Source organism: Ochlerotatus camptorhynchus, unplaced genomic scaffold (assembly GCF_037179485.1).
Source record: "Ochlerotatus camptorhynchus isolate MF236.1 unplaced genomic scaffold, CSIRO-AGI_Acam_v1.1 ptg000010l, whole genome shotgun sequence".
In the NCBI taxonomy this organism is placed as follows: domain Eukaryota; kingdom Metazoa; phylum Arthropoda; class Insecta; order Diptera; family Culicidae; genus Ochlerotatus; species Ochlerotatus camptorhynchus.
This window is the reverse complement of record NW_027040502.1, coordinates 2,271,357-2,292,469: the sequence shown is the minus strand read 5'-3', so window position 1 is coordinate 2,292,469 and position 21,113 is coordinate 2,271,357. Positions and strand designations below refer to the sequence as shown.

The following is a 21,113-nucleotide window of genomic DNA, read 5'->3' as shown; positions in this document are numbered from 1 at the left end:
AAGTCTTTTTAAATCTCGTTATTTTAAACAGCAAAATGCTTTTTAAGTTTTGACTCCTATACTACTAAAAATAAAAATTGAAAAAAAAAACAAAAACCGCCCTTTTTAAGTTTAAAAATTCAGTGTGTGGCGAGCAATTTTATAGCCAAAATACATGTGGAAAATACGTAATCAGAAATAAGGCAATTTTTTCTAGTGTAAGTGTACAGACAAGTACGGACATATTTTTTGACACTCATATAGACTTTTAAAAAAATCATCTGGTATCCCTGCCTGATTGAAGCATGCAGACTATTGGAAGATTGCCGCAAAAGCTCAACGCAGATTAATTAATTAATTTATCTTTATTAGGGAGGCTTTCAGCCTGGGGCTGGTTCGCCTCCACTCCTCAACGCAGATGTCGCCAGTGCATGATGATGATAATGTTGACAGACTGCATATAAAATTCGTGAAAATTAGCATTAAATCGGTAGTCCTACCTAGAAATACTAGAAGGAGAGATGAGTGGAGAGAATGTTTTGAGCCAAATGAACTGTCAAAATCTAAGCCAAACGACCATTCCCATTAGTATTTTTCCGAGGATTTCTTATTGTTACTAGATTACATTTGAGAGTATTGCAATCGAACAGAAATTCAATCACCTTCATGTTTCGTGTGCTTCTCAAATTTAACTAGTTTTTGGAATCAAAAGCAATATTCTAACTCTATTGATTAATTGATCTTAGTTGGTTAATTAATGGCACCAAAAAATGTGGAAAATATTGCGATGCAATAAATTATTAATTTGCACGTAAATCGAATGAAAAGTAAAAGTCATGTGAAATGCTAAGTTTTAGCAAGGGTTGCAAGATAATGTAGATACAAATCCCTGCTGTCGAATTGTATTTTGTTTTCTCCGCCCATCTCTCCCTCTGAGTATTTCTAGTCCTACCTAAAGAGCCTAAATTTGACAGAAGACCTGTCAAATGGGTAAGATGTCGTCTTTTTATAAATTCAGGCTCTTTAGTCCTACCCATAGTCGGCGCCGGTGGTGTAGAGGTAAGCGTGACTGCTTTCTAACACCCCGATGGGTCTGGGTTCAATCCCAGCCGAGGTCGGTGAGATTTTTCTGAGGCATAAAAATCTATGGTCACGTCTTCCTTCGGAAGGGAAGTAAAGCCGTTGGTCCCGGCCCATATGTGTTGAATGGGTGCGATATCCTACGCAGGTGTGGAAGCTGCCTTCCTGCACATTTGATTGCCGTCAATGGATGGCAATCGATGTCCGTCGGTGATTGGCACTAGATTGCGGAACAGAGACCGACGTTAAATAAAGGAAAGAAGAAGAAGAAGAAGTTCTACCCATGGTGGGTATATAAATGGTGATACAGCTTTATCACTATATAGGCGAGGAGGTCGCCGGGGGGGGGGGGGGAATGCGCTTTTAGAGCAAATTGTAAACAAACTCATCGCTGAGTTCCTGCACTTTTGGCGATTATGAGTGAACTAAAATTCAAATTTGGGTTGTTCTCATTCGCCGTGAGCGTATCTGTCGGATTTTCACTTCACCGGAGGTGCACACAAAAAAAAAAGTTGTTGAATATTACATCCAAACAGCTGCACAGAGATCATTCCGCCGGTTATGTAATATTACGTTGTACGATGTACATCGATTTTGCGAACAAAATTACGTCCATTGATGTAATATTGTATCTGCTTTTTGCTATTACATCATTATTTCATACATCAGCTTGAATTACGTAGATCGATATTACATTTTTTTTTGCTGTGTAAACTGATCGATTTCGTTTCACATGAACTGTAAACTGCGAAAGAAGGAAACTGGAAAAATGTCCGTCACAAATTTCGCAACATCTTCGAATAGCTCTTTGTTACCAGTTTTGAAAATTTCATTAAGATTAGCATAACGACAATCGAAGGTGTAGTTTTGTCGTTTTATACCAAAACGGGGGCAGTGTAATAATACGTTTTCGGCAGTTTCAATCTCATCACATTCTGGACTATCTAGGGAGTAGTCATGCCCTGACATAAGACATAGTCTTTCCTGGACTTTCTCTCGAACTAATCGTATATGTGCTGCAAATGTTAATGATCGGTCTATGGTTACTCCAAGGTATCGTTGTTTTATTCCCGATTCAAGTGTCTTTCCCTTGACCATGATATTCAAAGTTGTACGTGTACTGAAGCTCATCTTCATCACACTGGATTTCTCGGCGTTTATTGATAATTTCAGTTTTCACAGGCTCCCACGAACTTGTCCATATATTCCTGTGCTTTAACGTTTAGGGTTTCCCAGTTAATAGCTGTTACGATTATCTCAAAGTTGTCAGCATATTGAACCCATGTGACTCCATCAACATGTATGTTATGTAGTTCAGCAGTGTACACATTAAATAACGTTGGTGACAATATATCTCCTTGCGGTAGCCCATTCGAGATTCTTCTCGAAATAATTCCGTCGCGTAGATGCAGGATTATTTTTCGGTTTTTGAGGAATGAGGATATCCATGTGACAATTTCTGTAGGTGTTCCCAGCATAGCCAACGTATCTACCAGAGTATCCGTTCGAACAGTATTAAAGACGTTCGACAAATCATAAGTCTAATCGACAAGTCCAATGGACCTTACTGGCTACCATAACCATTACGATTAAAGTTCTCAAACCATAAGTAAAAAGGTTTTAATATGGTTCAACACAGATGACCCACAGCGACTCACGAAATGCTACTGAATCCGATCAGTAGCGGTGCGGCTTCTTCCTCCTTCTTCAGTGAATCGGGGACCCATGTGGGCTGCAGCTCGCTGCTTGTGGGTAGCCTTTCGATGTGTGTGTACTGGAGAACAATGTTTAACGTCACGCGCCGAAAGCACTGCTGCTGCTGTTGATGACGATCGACCGGACGCCACCACACACGGTGATTGATTGGGCACCTTTCGGCGAGACCGGATGGAATACGATTTTGAAATCTGTGTTAGGGAAAGCGCCATTGCAACAGTTGGACATATGTGTAATTTTCAATAGTGACCTATTGAAAATTGATCAAGTGTTCATTTTAGTAGATTCGTAGAAAATTGTCCAATCGATTGGCTTGTTTAGAATTAAGATCCATCCGCTATGGAGAAAGTTATAACTGACGCGGTCGATTTTGTTTTTTTTTTAATTGCCAAAAGACGTAATCCTACGTCAAAAAAATTCTCATGTAATATTAAAAAAAAAAATCTTAGTCAGAGAATTAAAATGTTCTTACGTAAATCTCATTTTTTCTAAAATTATTTCTATGCGCAATCTATCAGTTTGGCCTACTGCCCTTCGAATAATTTACATATAGGGGAAGGAAGGCATAGTAAGCTCCCTGTGCTTTAGCCTTGAATTTCTTATGTTTCGAAACAAATTAATTGGTCAATAATCATTGCAATGGTGATATTGAACTTACTGCCAATCAATTTGTTTCGAACTATTAGATGTTTGGGCTCGGAATGCGGATGCTCATTATGCCCCTCTTACCCCTAACTTAGATAAATTTCCTTAAACTTTTAAAAACATTTCAAATCTCAAATAATGTAATAATTTGTTGCGATCTTAAAACCCCCTGACGATAATAGGCGACGAAGCGCCGCAGCCGTATAATTTCCCCTATTCCGTGTTTTGGCGACTTTCCGATTTTCCACAGCAAAAAGTTGCGTTTTTGCATTCTCCGCATGATTTGGTGATTAGAAAGACTACTAAATTAGCGGCACCGGCAGGCAGGTAATGTTCTTTCGAAAAACCATAGACCAAATTGTTTGTGACCGAGATATCGGTAGGTGTGTTATTTATCAGCCCCTATTTTGTGCAACTAACGTAAAACCTATTATAGTAGTATTAGCAAACTATTCAACTAGTAAACTTTACCTTCATTGATCGGTGTAAATAACCTGCATCAGAGCTGGACCGGCCTCATCTTCGACGCAGTCGGTAATTACCACCACATCGTCGTCAACACCGTCAGCCGGTGAGGTGGCAGCGTGCGCTTTGGCTTCGATTTCGTAGCCATGTACAATTCCCATGTGGCGACTGAGGGCTTTCCTTTCCATGAAGAAATGTCTACAGTCCGGCATCGTACAAAATGTTTTCTTAGAGTCATCAAAAGTACCGTGATATCTCCAGCGGTGCCGCGAAATGTTTCGCTTCTGTGCAAACAGCGTATCACAGAGGTCGCACTTGAAGTAAGTTTTCACGCCGATTTTCAGCATCTGCACGTCGGAATCTTTGGGTATAAAGTACGACTCTTGCTGTTTGGTTCGCAGCAAGGGTGCTTTATTTGGATGAATTTCGCGAAAATGCCCCGCCAGCAAGGGGAACGACTGATACAGCCGAGAGCAAATCTTACAGCAGTACCAATCATTGGCCATTTTGATGAACGGGTCGCTTTCTTTATCAGCGGCACCCAAATCGATGGGTATAGTTTCCACCGACGAGATGCCGGTGCACTCCACATCATCATCGTCATCGGACAGTTCGTGCACAATGAAAGATGCCGGTGCACTTTCATCGCCGACCATAGGATCCGCGGAAGCTTCCATCGCCGAAGGTTCCGCAGCAATTTCAGTTGCACAAGTTTCGTCGACCACGTCCATGGGAGACGGTTCTACGGTAATATCTTCCGCAACCGGAGAAGTTTCCGTATCAATTGCTCCTTCGGCGACGACTGGAGATGGCACAGCATCAATCCTTTGATGGTACTCCAAAGCAACCGATATTTTGGCCAGGGCCATGTCGTTTCTTTTCCGACGGTATACACGGTTCAGCCTTTGGCAGAGCTTCCGGAAGTTGAGGAAATCGTCCGTAGTGAGACGACACTGCAGACATATCGACGAGGGGGTGTCTGTCTTGGCACTCAGCTTGATACCGGTGCACATTTCGATAACACCGATCAGCTGGTAGTTCACGTCCTGCCGGCTGACGAAAAGCGGTTCCAGCTGGGAGATGGAAAAGCACAATCGACAGTAGGCAGCAAAATCTTCATGGGGTCTTGGCGGGAAGGAAGAGGTGACAGTTGTTAGACGGATTTCGCCAGGTTTTTGCGGATGAATACTTACAAGTCAAGGAAATCTTCGTTGGACACTTCGTCCACTACCACGCTCGAGCGTTTTGTTTTGCTCATTGTCGTGATTTTCTTTAAATTTCCGCGATTATTCATTAAAATATGCCCAATAATCGAAAGTTGCTTCGGTTTTTTGACAGTTGAGTTTGTTATGCCACTCATGCCACCGGAGAAACCGCACGCACACAAGCATGCGATGCACTTGATGTGCGGTGCATGCACGGTATGCCGATAGATGATTTTTTAAATAAAATTTTTAGAGGCATACATATTATGCATAAATTAATATTCACGGAAACTTTCATACACGGTAAAGGCCCAAACGCAATGTGGGCGGAAGCGGAACGGAAACGGAAAGTTTGACAGTTGTCACAAATGACATCAAGATGCGTAACCGAAGTCGATTCGGTTCCAACTAGTTTTCAATCCGACAAGTAGACATACCAATCGGTGGAAACTAAGGATTATAAATTGGATCACTACTTGACTAGCCTATTGATCCCAAGCAAATCGATTAACGTAACCCATTCTAGTCGAAATTCTAGCACTTCTAGCATCGATTAGCTTGGGACCGAAGAGAGTACCAACAATCAATATGAAACTAACGATTTTAAATTGGCTCAATACTTGACTAGCATATTGGTCCCAAGCAAACGATTAACATACCCCATTCTATTCAAAATTCTAGTACTACGTAATGTTGTACCAGAGCTGATCCAAAAAGTTGAGCACGTTTCTTCGTTACCTCTATGGACATACTCAGATCGGGCTTTTCCGCTGCAGTTGCCGTTCCGCTTCCGCTATCATTGCGCTTGAGCCTTAACTCGCAACAACTCAAAATTGAGTCGAACATGCTCATTTCAGCGGGAAGTATATGGCTTCTCAAATGTGAGTAGGCGCACTTTTACTAACTTTTGAGTAAACGACGTTCTCGCACAGAGTGAGTAAAAACCACTCTGTGATATTTTCAGCCGGAAAGCAAAGGGGACGACTCTATCTACGATGCAGGAAATATTGTGTTTTGCTGTGGCTAGCTGCGCGTACGCTGAGTAGATAGAAAGAAAATTTATCACGATTTTGAAGATTTCCTGCAAAAAGATGATACACGATACAACTAGATGCCAGAAATGAAAGAAGACTTTTCGAAGATTTATTCGCTAGTGCACGCAGAAAAAACTATCGTCGTAACAAAAATATTTGAGGTAAATTTAAATGTAAACTCAGTTTGTTCTGGCCACAAACATAAATTAGGTTGATTTCAAACGTATTCCATGTTTGAAGTCATGTGAAATCAATGTTTAAAATAAAAATAATGTTACGTTTATTTCAAAAATATTCGTGTTGAAAATAAACGTATTTATTTTTGTTTGGTTTGACAGCTATGCGAACAATAATAAATATGTTTATTTTAAACATGCTTCTCATGTTTAAAATAAACATACATATTTTGGAATTATTTGAGTAGTTGAGTGCAGGGTAAAGCAAAATAAAACGGAAAGAAATGAAAAAAAGGTCTTCGGGCAGGGCATCTTAATTCCTGATCTTTTCGGGTGCGATTAAGGGTGACCTGTGGGTATTGGGGTCCTGGTCCGGGATGCAAGGACCCGTCGGGGTGGGTGTCCGGGGGTTCCAGTTCAGTGGAACCGGTGCAAATTTGTGTTATTAGCGTCGTTTTGCCGTTTCTGCCTCGGTTTCTACCACTGGTCCTCATACCGGTTTCTTTCCGTGTTCGATATCGGAGGAGGATCCGGAATGGATTCGGAATGGATGTCCGTTTTCTGTTGAGGTTGAGCAAAGCTGGGGCAACTTTTTCCGAATGAAACAAGAAGGAAATAAAAAGGCATGACACGCTAAAAACCGTTTACCCAAATCCTATATTGTTGAAATAAACATGCTTTTGAATTTACTTCAAACATAAATATTTTAGTTTTAAACATGCTTTCAATTTACTTTGAATAATTCATATGTTTAGAGTATAAACATTTATATTTTTGTTTTAAATGAACAAAATTCGTATCCGTGTGTGAGATTTTTTGAGCATCTAGAATTGAGATTTAGATGTGTCGCCCCCTCGCCGGAAAGTTTGTTTTTTTACTCATTTAATGGGTAGTCCTCGGGGTAGTCCCGGCAAAGAAGAATACTCCCAGTCCCAGTCTCCCTCGAAAATGCTTACTTTTGTAGTCATTATTGGGTATTTTGCGGTTACCGTGTTGTTAATTGAATTTGTCAATTCTAGAGTAACATTTGAAATGGGCTTATGTCCAAAACGTAAACAAATGAAGTCACTAATTGCTTGTATCGTACAGGGGTTTTACTCACACAACTTAACCAGCTGGATGGCATCCCTATCTTGTTTGCCTTGCCTTGAAAAGAGCTAACATCGCTGCGGGCCCGCGAATCGTGGGCCCCACTGACAGCTCATAATTTGTAAACAAATAGAAGATTCAATCCAGAATTTCAAAAAAGGCGTGACTGATATTATGGATATTCTTAATATTTTTGCTCACATTTTGTGAAAAATAAACTTAGAACTCATAAAATATTATTTTCTGATTTTCTACCACGAAGTCAACCATTTATATGGCATAAAAGGAAAAATAATTTCATTTGATAAAAATAAGACAATTCAGTCACGCCATTCTTGCAGTTCACACTGGAATTGTGACGTTTCAGATGTTGGTTTCAATAACATGGCGGCATTATAGTCGCTATATTCATAGTCTGGCGGATAGAATTTCGATCTATCAAAAAGCGGAACCAATTCACTATATTTTAGACCAACAATTGAAAAGGTACTACAACTTTTTTAAACAAAACATTAATTATTCTTTCCTCGCCAATCGAACGCAAATTATCGGCATCATCGGATAGGGCAAACTTTCCTCAACCTAAGTTTGCGTAGGCGCGCCTTGAGTCACGCGAAAAGGGTATCCGAAGTTTTGTTCGCAATAGCTGATGTGCTCTTTTCTGTTGTTGGTCGTGATTTGCTCGATTGGTTCCGCTATTTGACAGCTGAATTGGTTCCCGAGATTCTATCCGCCAGACTATGAATATAGCGACTATAGGCGGCATGCCACCCAGCTGAACTTAACCGATTGCTTCACCTCGGTAATCCAGCACATTGCTTGATACACTGAAACAAATCGACATGTACCGTTTATTGGATCCATCTTATAACATAGCAATGTCAGCACATTTATTCATTCTATGTGATGATTGATAGATTCTATTGGATTATCACTTAAAAACTATGACTGCGATATGGAATGATTTCTATCGTAATTTCACATACTTAGTACTTGATAGTACTTTGCTTCGAACGTGGTTAGCGAAGGTAAGAAGTATATGAATATTGTCTGATATATTTCATGGTGAAAAACTGTTGATATGTCATGGGTGGGAACAGACATCTAGAAACTAATGGAAAATCATATAAGTTTGCACTATGAGAAAATTCAGTAAAATATACCTGTTTTCATGATATATATCTTATAAGATAATCATGTATATTTTATTGGAGTTGCTTTTACTGATTTTTGACGTTTGTTGATATGTCGCGTGTAAATAGACATGTAGAAACTATTGGACTGTCATTTAACTTTGCAGTATAGGAAACATGTATATCTCATTGTAATAGCTTGCTTTGATTTTTGACGTTTAAAGATTGTAAACAGATCTATCCCAATCATTAAATAGTCATATAGAAATGCCTTTTAAGAAATCCAATAGCAAGCATTTGTTTTTGCATATTTTTCTGGGATGAATATCGCTCCCAATAAAATACATCTTACATGATTGTTCTTTATAAATTATTGAAACAATTTTCAACGATGTTAACGTACACTCATTCATATGATAATTGGTTCCAGAAAAGAATGTATTGAGATTGAAAAAAAAAATGATTCTACTGTAATATTTACTTTGCTATGATTCTAATTGTAAGCCTTCTACACGGCTAATTCAGATTCCAGCCCTAAGTAGTACTGGAACTTCATGAGCCAGTTCTATCAAATCATATAATTTAGTCGTTGATTTATTGCAGACAGGTGCATTAAGAAAGATTTGAACAAACCACACCACCGAAACGGAACATAAATTTGTCAGTGCTATTTGTCTTCACTCTAGCAAAACGAGCATAAAGTTGCACTACATTCCATGTCGGGAGAGCTGTTCTTACTTCATGCTATTTGAACGAGCTCAATCTTGAAGTCAGCCGTGGCCCAGTGGAATCGAGCACAGACACCGAAAGCATCACACCTCAACAGATCTTGATCGAATCCCAAATCAGCTACAATAAAAAAAAGGCACAACTGTGAAAGCTCCCACTGCCTGATGTTTATTTTTCGAATTTATTTTTAGAAATCGATTAAATATATGTGTCAAAAGAAGAAGTAACTTTCATGTTATTTTCACATAAACTTTACTTCGATTGATTTATGACACATATATTATATTGTGGTGAAAAGTATAGCTTATGCTTATGGGTTTCAAATCCATTTCAGTTAATTATTATTATTTAATCGATTTTCATTTATCATATGACGATCATATAAAAGTTACCAAATTATCAGCATTGTAAATGTATCAGATATTCATATAGAATTTACCTGACACATTTTCAATCATATCATTTTCAATGGATTATCTTATAGCGCAAATTTATTAGACTTCCACATAACAGGAATATGTCAAATTCGTTCAGTGTAGCTACTAATCGTGTACACAGCAAAAAAAAAATGTATTATCGATCAATGTAATTCAAGCTTATACAAGCAACGTTATATCACAGACAAACAGACATAACACTCGCAAGTTGTTCATCGGACAAGCATTTAACGGTCAATTTAAAAGTATCGTAGTTGGTAGTACCGCCACCTGTGGCGCGCATAGTCAATTCCCTTGCGTTTGACATTTACACACTACCGCCATCTGTTCAGCGTAGTGCCCACCACAGTGTACTCAACAGATGGCGGTAATGTTTTAGCGACGATGTTTTACAGTGAGAAATATTCAATGTGTTATGTCTGTTTGTCTGTGGTTATATTACACAACTGATGGATTGACCTGGTTGCAGCAGTTTGGATGTGATATTCAACAACTTTTTTTCTGTGTAGGAAAGTTCCACATGATCGAGAAAAATCATTAAAAATAACTCGATTTTCGAAACGGCCGATCAACGAAATTTTTCGATTCATTAATAGGCACGCTAAAACGACCAACCATTCATTTATATTATTTCATTGATAAGCCTAGTAACGTAGAAGGGCCGATGATTGAAAATTTTCAAACAAAAGCTAGCCCGCATAAACGCGAACCATAAATTGACCTTACCTTAAATGGTTAAAAATTGTTTATAATCCCCGCTAAACTTTAACTGAAATGGTTATGGAACTTTACATGAACGTTTGTGTGATAAAGTTTCAACCTTATGTATTATGGTTTTTTGGTTTCTTACAATAAATGGGTTGTTAAGAACCATTACCATTCCAAATTCTTGTTTTCTCCATAGATTTTCGGAAAGAGAACTATATAAGAACGTTTTTACTTATGATTTGAGAACATTAATGGTAATGGTTATGGTAGTCAGTAAGGTCCATTAATGGTTTTGTATTATCGCTCAACTTTACGTGGAATATATCGTGAATTGGTAATCAGTAAATTACAGACAACCAATTCGCGATTTATTCCACATAAAGTTGATCGATGTTACAAAACCATTCGGGGACCTTACTGACTACCATAACCATTACCATTAAAGTTCTCAAACCATAAGTTAAAAGGTTCTAATATAGTTCTCTTTCCGAAAATGTATGGAGAAAACAAGAATTTGGAATGGTAATGGTTCTTAACAACCCATTATTTGTAAGGTTCGCTTCCAAAAAACCATAATACATAAGGTTGAAACTTTATCATTAAACGTTCATGTAAAGTTCCATAATCATTTCAGTTAAAGTTTAGCAGGGATTATAAACAATTTTTAACCATTTTAGGTAAGGACAATTCGGCACCAACATTTCAAAAGGGCGAAACTGACAATGATGGCAAACTGAGAAAAACGCTGTCAAAGTTTCTAAAGCGAAAATTTGAAATTATTTCAAATTAGTAAGCTATGCAGGCCTCATACTTGCACAGTGCAGTATTAATGCTCCTTGTTTACCAATACATAATAATTTCGATTTTTATTTTCTTTTTTTTATCTCTAAAAAGCTTAAAAACAAGTTTCGCCTGTATTTTTTTGTAAATTTTGATTAAGCCCTTTCGGTTTGTACCTTTTTTTTACAATCTGTCAATTCGGCCCCACTGACAGCGCCTTGTTGTCTTTGGATTTTTAAGTACGCCCTTCTGCTGCTTTGATTAGGAAAATCGGGAAAATCAGAAATTATTTAATAAGGAACTAATGTTTTTGTTGTGTTTGTTTTTGTGGGTATTTCTAAACGATATGTTATGTTATGGATAATTTAAGATGAGAAGATTGTGTACACAATTTCCACTGAGGATAACAAAAAGATTTAGCTGTTAGTGAAAAATCTCGGCGTGAACACCATCAAAAACGGTCATTCACTTAAACAACCGGAAGACAGACTTTGCTAGCTTCCGGTAAAATAGTTAATCGCTTCCCAGCTTGAACAGGAAGGAAAATAATCACCGAACCGAACGTCTAGCTCATACATGAAAATTTCTCGTTTTAGTTCAAAGACAGTGCTTCAACTACCGAGGATTGGATGTACCGTGAAAATCGTCCACGAAAACTTGGTAAGCAAGCAGAACACCTGGATCATTTACTGGACTGGTAAAGAAAAAAAGATACAAAATTTCGACGGGTTACTGAAAAGTTTGAAACTGCTGTTGAATTTCTCCAACCGTGGACGTGGTGCAATCCATCCCTTTCGGTGTCCGCCGCTGCTGGGGTGTGCAGCAAGAAAGTGAAACGTTATTACCATGGATCATGACTCATCATCATCATTGTCCCAGATATGCAGCGGAACAGGTACAGCGAGCCCACAACGACTTAATGTGCTAAAGAGGTTGGTCAGTGCAGCCGTAGTTTTGGATGACTATAATTTACCGGAGTTGATCGAAAACTTTGAGAATTGAAGGCAAATCAGTATTTAAGGATGTATTCGTTTTAATCGGCCAACAGTTGTCATTCCATACCATTTTCCGTATGCCATCTAGGCCAACTGAAAACTTTCCCTCTTTGGTACAAGTCTAGTGGTTTTCGCTCTTTTTCTAGTTTTCGATCGAACCGTATTTTCCATACAAAAAAATGTATATGAAAAATATGGTTCGAACGAAAACGAGAATATGGGCGGTTATCTAATTGTCGAATGGAAAATAGCAGTAACAAATAATAACTACATCACTTGCAAATTTTTAATTTCAAATATTTTTTTATAAAGAAAGTTGAATAATGAAGTTTTGCACCGCCCTTTTATGTGTCAATATTTAAGGAAACATCCAAATCTGCCTCGAAATGGTCCCCTATATCAGTCTTAGCCTTACGGCCTCGCTTTTTTGGTGCTAGTTGCTTCAATAAAGTGCCGTAGTATGCTTTGTTGGTAACAAAATCCATCAAACTTTTTAAGTCCTCTATTTTCTCGTTGGAAAGTGGAATTGGTTCGTTGGTGATAGGAGTTACGATAACATTTTTCGTGTCATGATTAGTCATATCGAATCTCTTATATTCTTCAGCAGACAATTCATACTTATAGTACACAATCCCTGGCGCTGAAGTCCTATATTCGAAATGCGAAATGTTCTTGAATCGAATAGGTTCTCCATCTGTATTCATCTTGGGTCGTTTGTAGTAATTTTCTAGCTGTTTGAATCCCAAAAATTCGTTTTGGTCCATTTCGGTGACCTGGAAGGGCACTCTCCGTTGAATGGACGATATAAAGACAGCCCAATCCCTCGGCGTCTCTATATTAGTAGTGCATCGCTTTTTTGCCTTCTCAATACAAGCATGGGCCGAGTCCACCTCCATATGACTATGTCCGGATGTCATAAATTTATGACAGATTGTCAGCTGTCGTTCTTCAGTACTACATTTTTCGATAAAATGTGAAAACATCATGCACATCACTATGTTGTGATTCTGTCCTGTACAACGATCGGAGTAGTAGTTAATTACCTTTACTCTTTGGTTTGTATTTGATAAATCCTTCAGGATACAAGATGCTATCTCTTGTGATCCCCTTCTCGCTTTCGATTCGTCCCACAAATAGCATTCAACTGAATTTTCACCATTCCAGGTAGTGTACACAGTCAGATTAAGGGTATACAACTGCCGTTTGTAAAATGCCGTGCCACACAGCAAATGTGGTGTTGGCAGGCATTTCTGAAGATCGAAGGAAACCGTCCTGACTTCAATACTGGTTTTTGCAGCCAAAACATCGACCTTCTTACTCGTATAAGCTGTTTGAGCCACCGCGTGGTTGTCATCTCGTGTGCGTTGAATCGCCTCCTTCTCGGCGCATGTTTCTGCTTGCTTTAGTAGGATAGCTAGTTTGTCGCACAGGCAACAAGTATCTGCCTTCGGTTTCCTGAACGCCAGCTTCATAGAGCGGAATAGTAATCGATAAGTGTTGAAGTGCACAAGATGCATGTTATCCTTAGCACATTTAGCTTTGTACAAATTGTACATCTTCATCACGTTCAAATCACTGCTTAAATATAAGCGTGAAGTTTTCTCTCGGCTATAGTGAGAGGTATAAGCAGGAAAGGATTTAATGTGGTCAATTATATGATTTCGTTGTTCATTAGAAATGCTTCTACGGCTGCTGTTTTCAGCCCGCATATCATCAGCTGAAATTCCGAGTCCTTTCAACTGTTTATTGGCCAACACTCGAAGTTTTTTGTCTGTAATATCGAATGTGGCCATAAACATTTCCTTACAAACGTGAACTCTACCGTTTACAGCCGGAAGATAATACGATCGCGTAAAAAGTCTTCTTGAATTCAGAACCTGGGACAAAGTTACAAAAAAAAAAGATTTTTGGAAATTGGGATTTAAACTAGTATTGCAGTAATACTTTACCGTTGGTCGAGCAGTGATTCTCAATGCCATATGGTTACTCAAGAACTGGTTTTGACCAGAAGCAGACAGTTGCAACATGTTCTTTAACAATTGACATCGCACATTGGTGGTATACTTTTCCTTGCATTTAAGTTTCGTACAACTGCATGCGGGCCTTACAGCTCTTGCAGGAACCACTGTACCATCAGTACGGACGTAGCTTTGTCCCTTTGTTTTTGCAATTTTATTAATCTGCCGACGGCTTGATCCTTTACATCGTGCTGCCTCGGGTTCGACAATTTCTTGAAAACCAAGATCTCCTGGTAACTTTTCAGATGATGAAGCTGCAATTAATAAGAAACGGAATATTTTTATTTCATATACCCTAGTTTAAATTTATTTTAAAACTTACCGTCATTTATCTGGTTGGAATCATTTGCTCCGGGAACATACTCATCGTCTTCACTCAAAAGACCCTGATTCCTGAATTTTTCAAAATAATCCGTCATATCGAAATCATTCATTTCCGTGTTATCCCCGATACACACTTCTCCACCATTTTCATCCAGATCTCCGAACTCTGATTCAGAACACTTTCCAACATCTGAACTGGGAGAGTTAGGTCGATTTTGGACATCGTCATGCGCACCAGCACGATGCATGATAGTCGCATGAGAATGTCCGCTTGAAGTGTACGGAGATGTTGCCAGGAGAATTGGAGAGTTACGGTGCCTAGGTCGATTTTGAACATCGCCATGCGCATCACTACAGTGCATGGCAGCTGCATGCGAATGTCCGCTTGAGTTAGATGGTGATGTATCCAGGAGATTCGGAGAGTTACGGTGGGCAGGACGATTTTGAACATCGCCATGCGCACCACTACGGTGCATGGCAGCCGCATGCGAATGTCCGCTTGAGTTAGATGGAGATGTATCCAGCATAATCGGAGAGTTACGGTGGCCAACACTATTTTGAACATCGCCATGCGCATCACTACGGTGCATGGCAGCCGCATGCGAATGTCCGCTTGAGTTAGATGGAGATGTATCCAGCATATTCGGAGAGTTACGGTGGCCAAGACTATTTTGAACATCGCCATGCGCATCACTACGGTGCATGGCAGCCGCATGCGAATGTCCGCTTGAGTTAGATGGAGATGTATCCAGGAGATTCGGAGAGTTACGGTGGGCAGGACGATTTTGAATATCGCCATGCGCATCACTACGGTGCATGGAGGCGCATGCGAATATCCGCTTGAGTTAGATAGAGATGTATCCAGGAGATTCGGAGAGTTACGGTGGACAGGACGATTTTGAACATCGCCATGCGCACCACCACGGTGCATAGCAGCCGCATGCGAATGTCCGTTTTTGATAGATGGACATCTATCCACGAGATTCGGAGAGTTACGGTGTTCAGGTCGATTCATGGCATCGCCATGTGCATCACCACGGTGCATTCTAGCTGCAAACGATCTTCTATTTGAGGAGGATAGGCGACTTGTTTCGTGTTTCCGTGAATAGTTGTGATCCGATTGAACTGATACGCAGCTAGGTGCACCATCATGGTGCATCGCGGGCGCATGTGAACTTCGGCTTGAATGAGATAAATGCTTACGTCGATCATTCTTTCCGTACCGGTTCCGGGTGATGTTCTGGCTACGAAAATGCTTTGAAGCGGGCAAGAATTCACGAGGATCATTATAAATGGAGCAGTTCCCTATGTCACTTAACACACTCCTATTGGGAACAGATGAAACACTGCAGCTCAAGCTCAAATAGTCAGATTTTCTATTCGTCCGAAGGTCCAGTGCACTCACACTCAGGTCTGTTGAGAATTCAGTGGATTCGAGTGAGGTTTGCCGATCAAAAATATCTGGAAAGCCGTAGTGCATTTCCGTTCGTGTTTTTTTTGGAGTGGAGCATTGTACATTGCAGAACGATACATTAGACTCTTCCAAGATGTTGGATTTCGAAAACATTTCCGGTGACTTGAAGCATTCTGCTAATGGAGCTCTGTCCTTCTCTCCTTCACTTCGATTTCTTGGGTTTTCGTTTCTGGATGTGTCCACCATATCCACCTCTTCAAAATATCCAGCAGAAGGAACATGTTCTTCATTACATGCAGCATTTTCTTCGTGCATAAACATTGCTGCTGCATCTGAAATTTAATTTTTCAAATATTGGAACGCGTTAGTATTCTGTGCATCAATGCATCAACACAATAATTTTACCTAGAAGTTCCTGGAAGTTGGAGGATTCCATTTGAAAAAGTTTTCTCAACGATTTCAAATTGAAAACGATATTTTACCATGTAAAAACACGCCTAAAATTGCATGAACTTTTACAAATCTACAAAAAAATAATTTTTAGCCGTACTGCAAACCTAGCTGTCAATTTCGCCTTTTTGTTTACAAAGAAAACGAGGGGCGAAACAAAGCTCACTATGACTTCCCACATCAATTCAATTACGCCTTTTTGTTTATACTAAATCCTTGGTGACAAAAAACGACTTTAATAAAATTTGATGAAAATATGTATTTCATTAGAGCATTAGCTCTCTACTTAAATAAAAAACGCAGTCTGTTTACAATTGTCAGTTTCGCCCTTTTGAAATGTTGGTGCCGAATTTATGGTTCGCGTTTATGCGGGAGGCCCTACTGCTTGAGGCAGGGCCGATGATTTGTTTTGAATTTATTTGCAGTTGCGAAAAGGCTTAGCAAAGGGCGTACCATTTCTGATGACAAGCACAACGGCTTAACAAAAAGGGCCTATCCATTGAAAGATTCACAAAAAGGCTTATTAATTTATGAAATTAAATTGTTATCTATTTTCATTAATTTTTGAAAGATTTTCGCATATTTTGGATGTTTTTATTGTGAAAAATATTAATGCCAAAAATACTTCAATTTTCTTAAATATGAATTGAATAGTGGCGGAAAAATTAAAAATTAATTTTCTGGTTTGTTTACGTTTTGGACATGGGCCCATTTCAAATGTTACTCTAGATATAAGGATTCAGTTTTCCTCGAGGTTTTCCTCCAGTTTTTTTTTATTAAATTTATTAAATTTTATTTTGCCCGGGATTTTGCCATTATTATTTTTTGAAAAATTGTTGGCAACCCTGATTGGGAGTGATCGACAAAAGCAAGCATAACTTTTCAAAAGGACGTAAGTCGCAAAAATAAACAAATCGATATTTTGCATCTAACCGAATATAAAATACATGCTTTTCCTACGAGTTAATGAAAAACAAGGTTTGAAATTGAAATGCATTATGGAAAATATATTTAATGAACGCCATATGTGACCTTCTTTCATTGTTTTTAAAATGGTGTTGATACACCCATTTATTGTCAACATGACTTAACTGTTTAAATTTGATGATAACACAAAAACTGCAGATACGCTCACAGTGAAGCGTCGTATGTGAAAAAACAAAGCAACCACTATCAATCAGCAAATGCGTCAAGTTTGTATGTTTGTTTTTGTATTTCCGGGAGCAACATGTTTATTATTTCAAAAGTATTCTAATAAAATTGCACTTTAATCTTGACTTTAATATTGAACTTCACATACCAATCTGACCAGCGCTTTCTTAATACGAAAAACACAAAACGTATAACATCTGACAGCAGATAATGCGGTGACCCTCTCATCTCCGCTTTTAACATCGATTATTTCACAACTCTGGGTAGTTATGTAAATAAACCAACCAACCGACAATTTCTCAATGCTTTTCGAGCTGCCGACGTATCTTCACTGCAAAACAAAAACCGGTGTATCTGATTTGACGTATGTGAAAACCCTTCTGTCAAATAGACGAATCATGCAGGGTGTATGTAACAATCAAGGTGTGATACCGACGAATTAATCAGGGTGTATGTGAGTAGTACACGAGTAAAAGGTGTATGATTTTGTTTTATCAAAAGTCTTGTCCGTGTTTGCAAAACTCGACATTTTCACAATTCTCTTAAACGCTATTCCTTTATCCAACTCATAGCACAAACAGATTAAAAAAAAATAGCATTAACTTTTAAATAGCATTTAATAATCTCATATAGACATTGCTATCCAATGTTTCTAATTTCCTATCCAATGTTACATACGTCCTTTTGAAAATTTATGCTTGAAAGCACCTAATATTCAAAAATTAATCAAGATGATGACTGAATCGCCTGATGAAGCGTCGTTCCAGTTTGTTTGTAAATTTGACTGAACTTCCCAACCTAAATTTCGTTCAAATACTGGTAAGGGGCTGTTCATAAACTACGTAGACAGTTTTTTTGGGATTCTTGACACCCCCCCTCCCCTGCGTAGACAATTTTCCATACAAAATTTTTAAAACTTGTATGGGCCGTAAATAATTCTCAACCCCCCCCCCCCCCCCCCCCTAAACTGTCTACGTAGTTTATGAACAGCCCCTAAGTAGGTACCTACTTTTATAAATATTTTTTATATTATATCCAACTATAGCGAGCACTTTCCAATGCTATGCCTAAAATTTCCCAGACTGCTGAAACACAATTTGAAAGACATCATCATGGAAGCCATTTCCGTCATCAGCGAAGGTTTGCGGCTGTTGCGGGAATGTAAAGTGCCTCGGTTTTGCTCCCACGCTTACCCAGATCAAATGGACCAAATGCAGGGCGAGTGGTCCGAGAGATTGTTACAGTTGCTGCCCCAGTTGCTGGCCTGGATCCAACAGCACCGGAAGACGCTGTTCGACGAGGAGTGGGGTTCGGTTACATGGGAATTCCGAAAGTATTTCGTGTTGGTCTACTTCGAACAGGTCAATCAATCGCTGGAATACGCACCATTTCGGTTAGTGGCTGATGATGCAGATGATTTAGAATTTCGCCTGTCGACGTTCAAAGCAGAGGTAGACCGCATCCTCACTACGGATGCGAATTCGGGCATTCGAAGCTGGTTGTTTCACTATTACGGAAGCGAACTAGCAATGCAGGGCTGGCAGTGTCGACCGGGTGAAACCTACAGTCTCGTTCGGTTGTGTCACTTTCTGGTGGAAAACGAACGGGAGACGGATGTGCGCCTTGGGCCAAGGGTGGTGTCGTTTCTGGAAACTTTCGGTAAGCAGCTGCTGGGCTACCGTCAAAACCCGGATTATCAGGTGTTGGGACTTATGTTGACGAAATCGGTTATGAAGCATACGTATAACAACCGCAGCTACACAAATGATTCCGAGGAGATTTTGCAACTGACACTTAATTTGATTGGAACTACAGCGGATCAATACGACGAGGATGTATTGTGGGATGTTGTATACTATGCCGTCAAGTTCATACGTGATCCGAACACTTTGCTGGACGACGAAATCTTGCGAATTTTGGGGTCCCTCCTAAATCAGTCGGTGGACATAAGACAGTCATTGATCTACCTTAAAGTTCTGATTCAAATGCTACTGTTGGACTTGCCGGAAGTCAAATTAGAGGAGTTTGAACCGGAATCGTGTACCATTTCCGGTCGCAAATGCGATCGGGAGGAGTTTTGCTCGCACATAAAGACCCGTCTACAAGACAAAGTCAAACGGCGAATTTCTAATCAATGGCGGCTTCGAAGCGGAGCACTCATTCCGAGGCTGCTTACTCGGTTTGTTAATTTAGGGTATGAGAGAAGCTGGCTTACAGCCTACCAAACCCGTTACTACCTGCAGGGCCTGGTCGTTCTACTGTCGGTGACGATATTTCCCGTCGGGCAGACCAGGCGACAACAACGCTTCCGAGTAACAATGCTGGGTAGCTTGTTGGACGGAATCCATACTAAAGCAAAGGAACTGGTGGTGACTCTAGAGCGAACGTCGAACGATCCGCTCTATTTAAAAGATCACCTAATTCTACATGAAGTGAGTTTCCAACAATTGAAACAACTTGAAACTAAATTAATCTCCTTCTGTCTAATGTTGTAGAGTCTACTGGAACTATACGCAATAATTTGCAGTGGTATTCTGGAGCTGGAGCGTATTTGGAATCTTTCAGAAGCACGTCAACCACATGGCGAGGCACGGGATCAAATGCAGAGCAGTCTGGCACTGCGAAAGCATGGCGCTTGGGAAAGCCTCATGATCCTGCTCAAAACTATGCACCAGTCGGTCGTCCGGGCGCGGGAATCGGACCAAAACCAAGCCGTCGGCCCAGTTGGGTAAGTGAAAATGTGCTGTCGAAGTTCTTGATCAAAAATATGTAGCGAGATGAAAGATGTGATGTCATCAGAGTGAGACTTTGGGTTAAGGTAGTTCAGGAGAACTGATATCAGAGAGATAGGTCAGCAGTGAGGGCAACTCGGTGTTTAATTTTTTTATATACTTTCTAATTATTCAAGATTTAATGACAGTAATAAAAAAAAAAACAATGTTATGGATTGACCATTTTTGGCTGTGTCATATATTGTTTCGGAACGGTCGAGGTCAATTGAATATAAGTTTCTTATTTCCGTATAATCACTGTAAAATGTTACCCCACTTGAAAGCACTTCGCCAGTATTTAAATTCTTTAATCAGTTCTTTTACAACGTTTTGTCGTGGCAATTTTTTGAAAGTTATGTAACATGCCATTTTAAACAGATCTATCATTATGTAAAGTACTTCGTCTAGTCTCTAGTATACTATGATTTGAAATTTCAAGAAAACCCTGAATTGAATTCAAAGCAAATTTTAATGAAAATTCATAGGAACTCCTGTAAACTGAAGAGGAAAATTCCAGGATGAAATTCATTAAATTTGTGGGAGAAAACTAATCTGGAGTCCTACTAAAATGATGATTACAATTACATCTGAGAATAACTCCAGAAGATCTTCAAAGGAATTCGGAAAAGAATTCCAGGAGAGTGAGTGAACTCTTAGGAGACTTTCAATGTGAGTAGAATTCCAAGTTAAGGAGTGAGATTCAAAAGGAAATCTGAAATGAATTCAATCAAAAATCTGAGAATCTGTCTAAAGGGTTTCTCATTGATGATAATTTGAAGCTACAATCATTTTTGTGGTTGGATGTGCAGTCCA

At 39.4% G+C, this 21,113-nt stretch overlaps 2 protein-coding genes across 2 annotated transcripts; one reads left to right on the top strand and one right to left on the bottom strand.

The window, feature by feature from the left end:
* Positions 1-3,824: 3,824 nt before the first annotated feature.
* LOC135699613 (uncharacterized) lies at positions 3,825-5,200 on the bottom strand. The gene is made up of 2 exons (XM_065219924.1): positions 5,079-5,200; positions 3,825-5,010 (listed from the first exon to the last, which is right to left on the bottom strand). Exons 1-2 carry the CDS (start codon positions 5,177-5,179, stop codon positions 3,894-3,896), a joined length of 1,218 nt encoding a protein of 405 aa, XP_065075996.1. The 5' UTR covers positions 5,180-5,200; the 3' UTR covers positions 3,825-3,893.
* Positions 5,201-18,248: 13,048 nt separating this feature from the next.
* Positions 18,249-20,476, top strand: LOC135699605 (uncharacterized). Its single transcript, XM_065219912.1, has 3 exons — positions 18,249-18,348; positions 18,611-19,961; positions 20,025-20,476. The coding sequence occupies exons 2-3, from the start codon at positions 18,642-18,644 to the stop codon at positions 20,259-20,261; spliced, it is 1,557 nt and encodes a 518-aa protein (XP_065075984.1). The 5' UTR covers positions 18,249-18,348; positions 18,611-18,641; the 3' UTR covers positions 20,262-20,476.
* Positions 20,477-21,113: the final 637 nt, after the last annotated feature.

Bases quoted from the DNA above. Each gene is read 5' to 3' on its own strand.
- LOC135699613 (XM_065219924.1), bottom strand. From the start codon at position 5,179: ATGAATAATCGCGGAAATTTAAAGAAAATCACGACAATGAGCAAAACA. The intron at 5,011-5,078 runs GTAAGTATTCAT...CTTCCCGCCAAG, and splicing joins AACGAAGATTTCCTTGACTT to ACCCCATGAAGATTTTGCTG.
- LOC135699605 (XM_065219912.1), top strand. From the start codon at position 18,642: ATGGAAGCCATTTCCGTCATCAGCGAAGGTTTGCGGCTGTTGCGGGAA. The intron at 19,962-20,024 runs GTGAGTTTCCAA...CTAATGTTGTAG, and splicing joins ATCACCTAATTCTACATGAA to AGTCTACTGGAACTATACGC.